The following is a 13,353-nucleotide window of genomic DNA, read 5'->3' as shown; positions in this document are numbered from 1 at the left end:
ACAGGAAAGAAAATAAATATTGTACAATTAAATGACCAAGTGTGCTTTCCAACTTCTTACTGCTCAGCAAATTCCAGGCTTTACACATACATGGAATAAAATGAAACGAGCCCAACCATCTGCCTAAACAGCAACAGACCACACAGAGAAAAGAAAACTTTCAAGGGACTTTATAACATATTGCTTTGACTATACTTCTTCAGTGGGATGTATTTTAAGGATTATAAAAAAGAACTGCAAAGAAGTCTTAATTCTCATTCAATAGTTTTTCTGTTAATAATGATACTGGCATGGTTATTGGAGGTAGGCTGTGAGATAAAGCAAGAAGTAATCATGCTAAAGTGACTAGGAATCAGATTTCCAGTGTAAGAGAAAGAAGACACAGGTATAAAGTTTTTTTAAACAAACCTTGTAAGTATTAAATTTTAATAAGTATATTAACTCATGTTTTTTTTTTTTTTGCGGTGCGCGGGCCTCTCACTGTTGTGGCCTCTCCCGTTGCGGAGCACAGGCTCCGGATGCGCAGGCCCAGCGGCCATGGCTCACGGGCCCAGCCGCTCCGCGGCATGTGGGATCTTCCCGGACCGGGGCACGAACCCGTGTCCCCTGCATCGGCAGGTAGACTCCCAACCACTGCGCCACCAGGGAAGCCCTTAACTCATGATTTTTAAAAAATGTATTTCCTAGCTCTGTCCATTGAAAGGTCTGAAAGCAATGTTACCCCTTTCGCCAGGAAAATATCCTACTCCTTATGTTTTAGTCTCTTAATACTATTCCTTCTAAAAAGGAGCCAGGGCCCATTGGAGAAATAGTTGATTCAAGGTCTGGGTCAGGGAAAGTACAAAATAAGCCCAGGACTGCTGTGTGAAACAGCAAAGAAACGGCCAATGCCTATTGGGACCATGTCAAAAGGATATGGTGGCCAGCTCAAAGGGACCCCCAATGCCTCAGTTTTGGACAATATATACATCACAAAAATAAGTATACTTTATTAAAACATTAAATATATAAACATTTATGAGTCCATAATGATACTCAGAGAAATCCAACAAAACCAAACAAGAACTTACTGTTTCCAGTTAAGGTGACTGTTTCACCAACTCCTTACTCTTAAAATTGATCAATAAAGGGAAATAAGTGTGTAATTTTCTGGTCTTTTTAATATAAATTATAGTTCATGGAAACCCAATGAATCTAGTTGATGACGGCTCTGTTTTACAGAAAAATGACAGTTAATGAATGTTAAAGAATGACAGAGTTAGAAAATTTTTATTTTGCAACTCGCAGTAGAGTAATTGATTTAGGGAACAACCATTAATGGAAAATAAAATCAATAGCAATTCTTACCTGGGGAGGATACCTGAGGATACCTTACCTGGGGAGGACAGCTTGTGGGATCTTAGTTCCCTGACCAGGGCTTGAACCCAGGCCACGGCAGTGAGCGCTGAGTCCTAACCACTGGACCACCAGAGAACTTTTATTGTATCCAAGCATCATCCCATGGATTAGTTCCTAATTGTCTTTTCAATGTCACTCCTTTAGCCCAGTGATCAAACTCAGAGTCAGTGACAGAGGCATAACCTGGCATCGTGTGTCTCCTGATATGATGGAGGAAAACCACGTAACCTGAATCTGCAGCAATCTTGAGAGCTAAATTCCAGTATAAAGGAAATGCAGGGAATATGGTAATAAACGTCACCAGGAGAAAACAATCAGACACATCTGGATGGTGGGACTGCTCTTTTCAAAGAGTCAATGCCTTTAAATATTCAATTTGAGAGGGAGGTAGGGGCTGTTCTAGAATAAAAGAAACGGAAAGTACCTGAAAAATACAAGATAGCTCTCGTGGGCACATTGGATTCTGATTTGAAAAGAAAAAGGCTAAAAAGTTATTTAGGGAAAATTGGAGAAATTTAAGTATGAAGTGTGTATTAGATAATATTGAAGAATCGCTGCTAATTTGTTAGTTGTGGTTATAATATTGTGGTTACACAGGAGAATGTCTTTTTTTAAAGACTGATGCATGTTTAAGGGTAAACATAATTATAAATCAAAAGATTTATAATTTGTATTTAAAGGCTTCCGTAACAAAATACATATCTACACAGAGGTGAAGCAAATACAGCAACAATTTACAAACTTGAATTCAGTGTTTGATCATTTTTAGAATAAAAGTTAAAACATATAATATTTAAAACAGTTTTAAAATCAATAAGATGAGGTCCGTTTAAACATAGTTCAGCACAGCCAGGATTTTCCCTAGTAAAGGACGCTAGAGCGTATTTGGAGAAAACATATTATAATAAAGCCTTTCCTCAGTTTCATGTCAAGAAGGTGGATAACATATTTAGGTATGAAAGTGTATTTAACATGTAGGGAGACAAACTGTGAACTCAGGATCAGGTCTGGATTCTCCAGACCAATGGATGTTTGAATGAGAGAGAGAGAAGAAATACCGTTACCTACTATCAGTAAGTACTTAATGTTTATGTGTGTTTGGCATGCATGATTTCATTTAGTCTTCATAATAACTTATGAGCTGGGCGCTACTAGCTCCACTTTGCAGAAGGAGAAACTGAGACTTGGAAAGGTTAAGCAGCCTACCCATTCAGGTGGTTGGGACCAGAGCCAAGGTTTGAATCCAAGTCTGTCTAGCTAAAGCTCTCACCTTCTACATTTGCCAGCTGAAAAAGAGATTTGGCAGTCTGCACAGTCTGAAAGTTGTCTCAATATTTTTTCTCAGTGATAAGAGTTTGAAGTACATTTCAGTTATGAACTACCATGGGGTGGTAGGGAAACAGGATATGCATTCATTGAGAAACTTAATACATCAAAGCACTTCACAGGTGGGGGAAAAAATGGAACTCAGGGGTAGAATCATTGACCTACGTTCCACAGGGTTCAAACCAAAGTCCGGTTGACACCTGGGCCTGAGCTCTTGGTCACAGTGACCCCTGACCTGACCCCTTCTAGAGTAAGCAACCAGAAATCCATAGCTAATTCCAGAACTTGGGACATTATTTAGCAGAGAAGAGCTGCAAAAGTCAAGGCCAGTTTTTGTTGATGTTGTAACTGATCCATTCAAAGACCAAAACCCCCTTGAGTTCTCTCCAATTTTGAACGTTTAAAAGAGTTAACTAGACCCCACCAATCAGTCTTGACCAGCAGTGGTTGTGCCTTACTTGGAGTTCCACACAGGGGATGGTGAGAAGTAAGGGCACAGGGGCAGGGCCTTTCTCGGGGGAGGCACAACCCCCATGAGAAGTGGGAACCTTCTTATGACCACAAAGGTGGGGTTTCTGAACTGGGGTGACATGGCCCTGTTTGGTTTGGTGGTTGTGTTTTTAAGTTTTCTACTGCTGTGTGACAAATTGCCACAAACTTAGCAGCTTAAAACAAAACTCACTTATTAGCTCACATTCTGTAGGTCAGATATCAAGCAAGGCAGGGCTAGGTTCTCTGCTCAGGCTAAAATCAAGGAGTTGGCTGCTGCATCTGGACCTTGGTTCTCTTCCAAGGTCATTCCTGCTATTGACAGAATTCAGTTCCTTGTGGTTGTAGGACTGAAGTTCCTGCTTCCTCGATGGCTGTGGGGGGTAGGGAGTGCCCTCATCTGCTAGAGGCTGCTCTCAGTGCTCATGTGTGGAAGATAATGAATTCAGTACATGTTGAGTTGGAGAGGAAGACATCCAAATGGATGATAAAAATGACCAAATCATTAGTTAAGGCAGAGTTTTCAATCAGGAGTGATTTGGCCCTATAGGCAATGGTTGGCAATGTTTTATACATCTTTGGTGTCACAGCAGAGGGGTGTTGCCAGCATCTAGCAGGTAGAGGCCAGAGATATTGCTAAACGCTCTACAGTGCACAGGACAGCACAGAATTATCCAGCCCAATATGCCAATAGTGAAGAGGTTGAGAAACCGGGAGTTTATGGTCAGTAGTTAAAGCCACAGGACTGAGGAGAGGGCCTGGAACAGAGCTCTGAATGGAGGGCAGGCCAAGGCAGAGCCTGAGAAGGAGCCAGAGAAGAAGAGGTAAACCAAAGGACGGAGTTCAAAAGCAGGTAGAAAAAGGGGTGTTGATTCTCAAATGTGTCAGGAGCTGCTGAGAGTCAAGCAAAAGGAGTAACAGCGACCATTGGACTTAGAGTGACAGAGGCCACTAGAGACTATGCCTGAGCAGGTTCACTGGAGCCGTGGGGGTGGACGCCCGTCTGGGCTGCACAGGTGTGTTCTCCAGACAGAAGGATGCACCAACAGCCAACAGAGGCAACCCTTCCAGACACTGGGCTGCTGAAGAGAAGCAAAGAGAGAGACTGACGTGGTGAAGAAAGGACACCTCTCCCACGGTGACCAGAGGAAGGAAGACAGCTGTGGTGTCCTTGGGAGTCTAATGGAGGAAGGTTGGGGAGACCTACCCACAAAGTAGGCAGTGGGTCAGGTTTGAGAAGGAGAAGCAATGGGTCAGATGTTTGAGGGAGGGGACCAGTTCTGTTTAGGACTCCTGGGCAGGGCCAGGGACACAGGGGAAGCTGGGGACTCTAAAGCATAGCCTTTTCCCTTGTTATGTCTTCACCTGAGGTTTTTTCTTTGTTTGTTTGTTTTGGGGGGGGGGGTTGGTTTATTTTTTCCTCTTGGAAAATTCTCATCAGCGTTCCATCCAAGACCGACTCAAATGTTAAAACATTTTTCCCCCACATGACTGCGCTGCATCACCTGATACTCATTTTATGAGTCCAATCTGTTGAAAAATAAGGAAATTATTACAGTAGAGATGAAGATGCACACTGGGCTCAGAAAGCAAGGAAGGGTGATTAAAATATGGACATTCCTGCACAGCACAAGTTGTAATGACTTCTATAAGGTGAAACTGAGGGAAATTTCAAGAAGGTTCAACTGATTTTCTTAGAAGTCCTGAAACTCACAAGTAGTAAAGAGTTACAATATTAACAGGAAGAAAGGCTGTTAAAATGAAAAGGAATTTGGAAAGGACTATCATCTGTTTTTATTCTTTCACATTATAAGAGATGACCCAGGATGTTCTTTAGAATTCAATATCTTTGATTTTATTATGATTCAGTACAGGTAAGTGCAGATAAAATTGATTCTTCCTCTAGATCATTGTGTCACTCCACCAAGACAAGTTTTCCTACATTTGAAGCCTTGGGCAATCAAACCCCCCACAAGGTGCAGCAGGTTTCTTCCAAGGGCCTCTGCAGGTCACACAGCAGCTGCTGGAACAAAGGGAAGGCGGGGCCAGGTCTTTGTGGATTCAGGCCTGGCTGGCAAGTCCGCCCACCCGGCTGTGTCTCCCATTGCACTCTTTCTCCATCACCCCCATAGTTCGGGTTAAGGCAGAGCTGTGTGGCTTCTGTGATGTTCCATTCTCATGAAGGGTGGTCTCTGGAAAGCTGCCCCCTAACCAGCAGCCATTTCAAAGTGTCAGGTGTGGAAAACTGCTGACTCTCAGCAAACTAGGTATGACTACTACGGACAGGGGAGGGGAGGGAAGGGGAGGGGAGGGGGTGTGTGCGGGGCTGATACCCAGTTTGCTGGTAATGAACCCATCCAAGTCATACCTGCAATCATATTTGCTGATGGAAAGATGCTGTCTTTAAGACGCCATCACCAAAAAGCTTGTCATATCTACAGAGATAGCGTGTGTTTAAAATGGTGAGGATGTACTGAAAATCTCTAAACTGACAGGCCAATGCTTCTGGCTGTGGTTTTTTTTTTTTAACATCTTTATTGGAGTATAATTGCTTTACAATGGTGTGTTAGTTTCTGCTTTATAACAAAGTGAATCAGCTATACATATACCTACACCCCACATCTCCTCCCTGTTGCGTCTCCCTCCCACCCTCCCTATCCCACCCCTCTAGGTGGTCACAACGGCTGCTGTTTGTGACGGAAGCAAGAAAAAACCGGGGCGTGCTTCCCATCCCAAGTACTGCTGTCCCCCTTCCCCCCAGAACTATCCCTGCAGTGATGGGGGACGGGGTGGAGGAGTTCTGAAAGGTCCTGGGATCCTCACAGCCCACAAGCTTTTGACATCAATTGGAAATCTGTGGGAAGGGGGAGAGGGGAGGGCCGGTACAGGCCGGCTGAGAAGCTAACTTCCATGAACCAGTTCTGGTGGTTTCTTTCCTGACGTCGTCTGAGAGCCCAGGGTCCCTGTTCTCTACCCTCTCAGAGCGCAAACAAACCCCCAGAACTGCCTGTAGTTCAGAGACCACTTCCCAGGGGGCTGTTACTTCTAAGAGAAGAGGCCCACGTGGCAATAGAGGGGCTCTCCCTTCTGCTACTTGTTAAATAGATCCACAAATTGGTTGTTTTACATGAAATTCGAAATCACAACCTGAGAGGCCTAAGACCACACCGACGTTCACGCCTGACTCCAGCTGGGCCCCTTATTTCCAGAGCCCGGGGCTTTCACTCCGTCTAATCCTTAGCCCCGCCCACGCGCCCCCTCCTGCCCCCTCCCCACCTCCAAGAGTGCGGGGAGGGGGCGGCATGGGACAAGTGGGTTGGAACGTTTGATTTTTAAAGGAATTGGATGTTTTGGCTTTGACCCTGCACAGCCCCGGGATGCTGGGAAGGTCGCAGGGCGAGGCCGATTTCTGCCAGAAGGGTGCTAACCCCGCGGGCGCTGAACGTCGGGGCCCGTCTCCTTATCTCTGAACCTTGATCACCGCTTCTCCGCGCGAGGGCGAGGGGCCCCAGCTCGGAGTCTGGGAGGCGCTGCTCTTCCCGGCTCCGTGCATGAGCCTCGGGCGCGGCCCCAGGCCGGGGTAGCCAGGGCCCGCCGGGTGGTGGCGGGCGCACCGCGGGGACGTTCCTGTTTTCACGGGGCCAGGGAAACCCAGCAGAGGGTTTTGCCACCCACCGCACCTTGTGCCCGAGGCCACTGCGCGCGGACTGGGCAGGCGTGGTCTCGGGCTCCCTGGATGACTGGGGCGTCCCGAGTTTCCAGCGTCTCCGCGCTTACAGGGGTCCGGTCTGCCTTCGAGCTTGTGGCGGGGGCTCCCGACGACTCCAGCGCCACCTTCCGCACCCGGCCAGACCCTGCCTGGGCCCCTCGCCTTCTCCGCCGCTCGCACTGGCCCTTCTGCTGCTCACTCGGTGTCCCAAAAGACACAGCGAGTCCCCGGTGGACGAGCAAGGGGGGCTCGCGCTGGACGGGGATCCCACTCCGAAATCTTGGGGGCCTGCGCGAGACGTGGTACCTGCCGCAGGGTGCAGGGCAGCCAGGGCTGCGGGGCCCTGAAGGCCTGACGAGGCTGGGATCGGCGAGATCCCCGGGGACCCAGGGTGACAGTGGCCAAGATTCTGGCTCGAGATGGCGCAGACAGCACAGGGTCTGGGAATTACTGGAGCGGCTCGTCGAGAGCGCCTCGGGACCTGGGCGGGGCGGAAAGCTGACCCCTGGGCGGGGATGGAGACATCACTCCTCTAAAACTGTCGGGGAGGGGGCTCGCCGCCGACACTCACCTGGGGCTCGGGCCCCGACGGCATTTAAAGGGCGGAGGGCGGGGCCCAGCGGGCCGCACTGGGAGCTGCTGGCGGCCGCGCTGGTTGGGGCGCCCATGAGCTTCGGCTCGGAGCCACCCGCCCAGACCCGGGAGCGCCTGGCCATGGCCGCTTACCGCGACGGCTCGGGGCCCTGCGCGGCCCCGCACGGCCAGGCCCGGGCGGCCGCGCACCCCGCGGGATACGCGCGTGGCGACCTGGGCGTGGCAGGCGGTGGTGGCCCGCGCCTGTGGCTGAACGCGCCCGCGCTCAGCTCCGCGCCCTACGCGCCGGGACCCGCGCCCGCGTCCCCCTACGGGGCCCCTGGCCCGCTCCTCGGGGCCCCGGGCGGCCTGGCGGGCGCCGACCTCGCGTGGCTGAGCCTGTCTGGCCAACAGGAGCTGCTGAGGCTGGTGCGGCCGCCCTACTCGTACTCGGCGCTCATCGCCATGGCCATTCAGAGCGCGCCGCTGCGCAGGCTGACGCTCAGCCAGATCTACCAGTATGTGGCCGGCAACTTCCCCTTCTACAAGCGCAGCAAGGCGGGCTGGCAGAACTCCATCCGCCACAACCTGTCGCTCAACGACTGCTTCAAGAAGGTACCCCGCGACGAGGACGACCCAGGTAACAGAAGCTCACCGCCACGCCCCGTCCAGGACTCCGCGGATTCCCGCAGCTGGCCTCCTGGCACTCTAGGGACGGGGGGCCTTGGACAGCCCGGTCCTCTTTGCACAGCTGAGGGTGCCGAGGCGGGAGGAGGGTGGGGAAGCGACACGTACTTGGCCGCAGACGGCTCGAGGACGCCAGCAGAGCCCGCGGCCCTGACTTGAGGTCTAGGGCAACAGGAGTCTCTAATTCTCGCGCGCTCCCGCTAAGGAAGAAGCTAGTCTGCTGGGGGACCTTTGGAGTGACTTCTCTGGGCCTGTGTCCTTTGCTGTAAAATGGGAAAGATGGTGGCCACCCGGAAGATTAAGACAAATCAGATGCCGCTTTGGGAAGCCTTGGAGCCTGCAGAGAGGCCTGGCATTGTGGGCTCCACTCCACTGGCAAAGCGAGTGCCAGAGGAGAGCCGGTTCGGCTCTGCACCTCATAGGTCTTCTCTCTGGCCTTGACCTTAGCGAGGTCGCCCTTCCCTGGTCTTTCTGGGATGCCCACATTCTTCCGAGTCTGACTGTGGAGGCCTGATCCGGTACAGAGCACCCCCTCAAGGTTTGGGGTGGGCGTGAGGGCTCACGGAGGGACCGGTGAAGCTGACCTCCATTTCTCACGTTCTCACATCACTTCGGTCAAATCCCGGATTTTCTGATCTGGGCCCTTTCTTCTTCTGCAGGTAAAGGCAATTACTGGACCCTGGACCCAAACTGCGAGAAGATGTTCGACAACGGGAACTTCCGAAGGAAGAGGAAGAGGAAGGGGGAGGCGAGCGCGGCCGCATCCTCGGGTGCCCGGAGCCCGGGAGGAGCCGAGGCGCCGGAGCTGGAGCCCCTGGGCGCCGCCTCCCCGGACCTGCGGCTCTCGTCGTCCCCTCCCGCGCCCGAGGCAGCCGCCTGCTTCTCCAGTTTCGCCTCGGCCATGGGCGCCCTGGCTGGAGGCCTCGGTACCTTTCCCGGGGGCCTGGCGGGCGACTTTTCTTTCGGGAGATCCACGACGGTCGCTGCCCACGGTACCCAGGCCCCCGGCCCCGCGCTCGGCTTCGCCTCCGGCCATCAGACGGCGGCCACCGGCTTCCGCGTCGGTCACTTCGTCTACAGTCGGGAAGGGACTGAAGTTTGAAGGGAGGCCGGGGATTGTCCCGCGTGCGGTGTCCACAGGAGATGAGCTCAGCCCCACGTGTTCGCTCCGCAGGGGTCAGGGCAGCTCAGGGAGCGCAGGGTGCCGGGGCGGGATGCAGGGAACCGAGCCAGCCCGTCGTGCACCCCTCACCCAGGCGACCATCCAGGTGGGGTGAGCGGGAGCTCCCCACTCCCCCTGTGCTTCCACTTGACCTGGACCTCGAACCCACGCTCCCAGGGGGTTCCACCTTAAAGGGGCCACAAGCTGGCGCTCACCCCAGCTTTTGTGAAGGAACCTGGCGCACCCCAAAGAGCCTTCTCATACGTGCTAGTGGGGATGCCCGGGCCCCTGTGGGGAGGAGTTTCTCCTCCTTCCCAGCCTGGCTCACCCAGCGCACAGGGCCTTTCCTTGGCGCTCCAGGGAGGCCCTCGGGGTTCCGGAGCAGCCCCGGGGGGCCGGCCGGCTTCCACCCACCGTCGGGGGGAGTGTGCAGCCAGCGAGGAGCACCTGGGACGGTCGGGACCGGACGCGAGTACGAGGGACTTCCTGAGGGCTGGATGGGAGGAGGGCTGCGGCGGATGAGCGGCCCTGGGGACACCAGCTCCTTCCCTGCCACTCAGCGCCTGCCTCCCTGAGTCTGTCGTAGGAGCAGGCGCCTCCGGGGGCCACCAGAGCCGTGCCGAGCGCGCTGGAGTCTCAGGGTGGGTTTAGGTTTGCCACCCAGCCACACTCGCACGCCGGAGAAACCACTCCTGTTTTCCTCTCCCTTCGTACCCCTCATCCCCCAAGTTGGTCCCCAGAGTCCCCACTCCTTGCTCGGAGCGGCTGCCTTCTGTGCAAATGTAAATTCTCCTCCCCAATTTGTATAACATTAACCCAGAAGGTTATCTTTGCAGCCAACAGCCATTGGGAGGAAAAATTTTGACTTCGGGACCTCCCCGAGCTTCTGGAGGCCGGGGCCCGGGATCATTAGGTTCCTCCTGGAGCGGCCGTCGCCTCGCACCAACCTTCCCTGCGCTGGGGGCGTGCAGGAGAGGCGTCTTCCCTGGGGAAGAGCAGGGAGAGGACCCTGCGAGCTTGGAGGAGGGCAGGGGATTTGGCGAGCCCAGCAGAGCAGGTGCCTCCAGGGCGCGAGTTTTAGAGGAAGCGGAAGGGCTTCGGGCATGGCTAGAACAAGCCAGGAGTCGCGGTGAATTTGGAGCCTGGGTGGTGAGGCACAAAGTTGCAAACCGCTCAGCATCGCCTCTCTCTGCTGCCAGGCTGTGGGAAGGCAAGCAGCGTCCTGGCTCTGTTGTGATACTCTGTTGCCCAGCCAAACTTACAACCAACCCAAAATCTTTTTGGGAAAAACACTCCCCAAATGTAATACAATTTAAGAAAACCAGAAAAAGAAAATCATCACCTTACGAAAAGAAAGAATTTTTTCTCAGGCCCATTTAATAAACAACAAATGCTAAAAAATAAACACCAACATACTGTAACTCGAATCCACTTGCTGTTCTCTACATGTGAAGAATCCATCACTATTTCCAACATTTTCAGTTTAGACTCTGCATCTGCAGGAAACTTGGAGTAAAGGAATTTTTAAAAATAAGTTTGGCAACATTGGGAAAGTACAATGTACACTGTTACAATTAATAGAGCTTTCAGAAAATTGGCTGATAAATATGTATATAAACATTGTGTATCATAGCTGCATGACTGCTAGAAATTGGTACGAAGCTGCTTTTTTTTATCTTCCGACAATGGTTTTTCTGACAAAATAGAGGGGGGAAACGTTTCAAAAAGATCTTTCAACCTTTAGTTTGTTTGACTAAAAATCAATTTTTGATGTTTAAAAATGGTTCATCCTTTCATACTTTATGCCATTCATTGGTAATGGTATAACCAAATAGATGGAATCTTCATGAGAAAAGTAGAATTTAAAGTAATTCTGACAGTGCAGGGCATTTGGAAATCAGAAACCATCCCTTCTCCATGACAGTCTATGTGTCTGGATGTATTTTTATAACGGAGGGGCAGGGAAGGGGAGAGACTAAAATGCAGTTTCTGGGCCCTGGGGCAGTCAGCTTCAGAACCACTTTGCATTAGCCCAAAGATATATTTTCCCAGAGGAAAGAAACTACTGAAATCAAAATAAGCAAAAAGAACAAAGAAGCCTGTTATCGGTTTATAATTAAATATCTTCTTTGGGCCAGGACTCAGTGAATTTGACCTTAGTTTCTAGGACAGCCTGCACATGAGCAACTGAAGGACCAGCTTCTTTTGGTCAGATGGAGGAAATGCTGCCACGAGGCCAGAAGAATCCTCTCCCCAGGGCTCAGGGTCTCATCTCCACCTCTCTGTCTTTTTGGTCTTTGAAATAGCAAAATGTTGTGCTTTTGCATATCACGGGTAGGTGCTGTAAGCTAGCTACGGCTTTTCTCTTGAGGAAAATTCCAAGTTGTTTTAAAACTAACTGCAAACCTTTACAAAAGGAGTGCCTTGGTAAGATGTTATAAGCACGCGATGGAGTGTCACTGAAATACTCAACTCTTCATTTGAATCAACATTTCAGTGGCACTGAATAGTTTCAAGTATAGAAATGATGTGTTTCCAACTTCAGAAGAGAAAGACAAAATTGTCAGGATACCAGGTTTTTAGGAATTTTTTCCATTGCCAAATAATAGTGGAAATTTTCAGGTGACTGAAAAATCAAAGAGCATAAAAATAAAGTAAATTATGAAATTACCTCCCCTGAAAGCAGTCATGGGGTGAAGAGGTGTCCCAGGCAAAGAAGAACCATTTGTGTTTGAAAACCCAAATATTTGTTAAAAGTATTTTTTAAAGGGTAGTAACTAGAGTTTTAAAAAGTGAGCACTGGATTTCAAGGTAGGAATTCACATATGGAGTCAACATTGAGTATGTCCCCCTATGATGAACGCAAGTTTTGCATTTTGACAATTCCGCCTTGGGCTATTCATGTTCAACTTTAAATCTTTAATTTCCTGAGTGTATCCATTGTAACCAAGTGGCATTTTTTTATTCAGGGAAATAACCTTACAGTAATTATTGTAACTCTTCAGTGAGACAGGAGACTGACGTTCATTGTGATTTTGCAGATAGAAAAGCTGAGTCAAAGGGTTAAGCGATCTCCAGAAGCTCATTTAATGAGAACTAAAAGGGCTTCTGATAGACACGCAACCTTTCTATGGCTCACACTCAGAAATGCACCTTCATGTGTACATATCTGTTTGCTCGCGTGTGCATGCACACACACACATCATTGAGCCATGTCTTGACCAGGATCCTCAAGAAAAAAGCCATAGATAACTGCACAAACACATGATACTCAAAGGTATAGTATTTTCAAACAATACTGTGAGAATATCACATTTGCTGACTTCCCCAGTGGCTCAGTGGTTAAGAATCTGCCTGCCAATGCAGGGGACACAGGTTCGAGCCCTGGTCCGGGAAGATCCCACATGCCACAGAGCAGCTAAGCCCGTGCACCACAACTACTGAGCCTGCACTCTAGAGCCTGCGAGCCATAACTACTGAAGCCCATGCGCCTAGAGCCCGTGCTCTGCAACAAGAAAAGCCACCGCAATGAGAAGCCCATGCACCGCAACAAAGAGTAGCCCCTGCTCACCACAACTAGAGAAAGCCCACACACAGCAACAAAGACCAAAGCAGCCAAAAAAAAAAAAAAAGAAAGAAAGAAAAAGAGTATCACATTTGCATTCAGAATTTGACTTCAGATGGAGAGGAACATGTGCAACCATCGTAGAATATAGTAGGGGTGGAGTCGCACATCCTAATAAAATGTGATGTGTTCAGTAAATCTTCCGAGCGTCAACTCTGTACCTGCCTTGTATTAAGCCCGGCAGTGAATACCCTGGGCCGTTGCTGCCCTCCCAAAGCCTCCTTCCAGTGGGAGAGGCAGAGATCAAGGAGCAGTTACAGGCTGGACCGTGGCTATTTGGTTCCAAAGCAATGACTTTATGATCAAGTCCGTAAGCCATCTCATTTGTAAACACACAATTGCCTCGTGGCTGTGTTTCCTACACTCCGAAAACTCGCAAGTGTC

The 13,353-nt window shown here is 50.3% G+C and overlaps 1 protein-coding gene across 1 annotated transcript; it reads left to right on the top strand.

Moving 5' to 3' along the window:
- Positions 1-7,588: 7,588 nt before the first annotated feature.
- On the top strand, positions 7,589-9,284 carry FOXI2 (forkhead box I2; the record flags this gene model as incomplete). Its single annotated transcript, XM_082854983.1, has 2 exons — positions 7,589-8,135; positions 8,842-9,284. The coding sequence occupies 2 exons, from the start codon at positions 7,589-7,591 to the stop codon at positions 9,282-9,284; spliced, it is 990 nt and encodes a 329-aa protein (XP_082711109.1).
- Positions 9,285-13,353: the final 4,069 nt, after the last annotated feature.

This window comes from Leucopleurus acutus, assembly GCF_964270905.1.
Source record: "Leucopleurus acutus genome assembly, chromosome: 14".
NCBI lineage: Eukaryota > Metazoa > Chordata > Mammalia > Artiodactyla > Delphinidae > Leucopleurus > Leucopleurus acutus.
The sequence above is the reverse complement of the archived record's forward strand: the minus strand, read 5'-3'. Positions and strand labels throughout refer to the sequence as shown.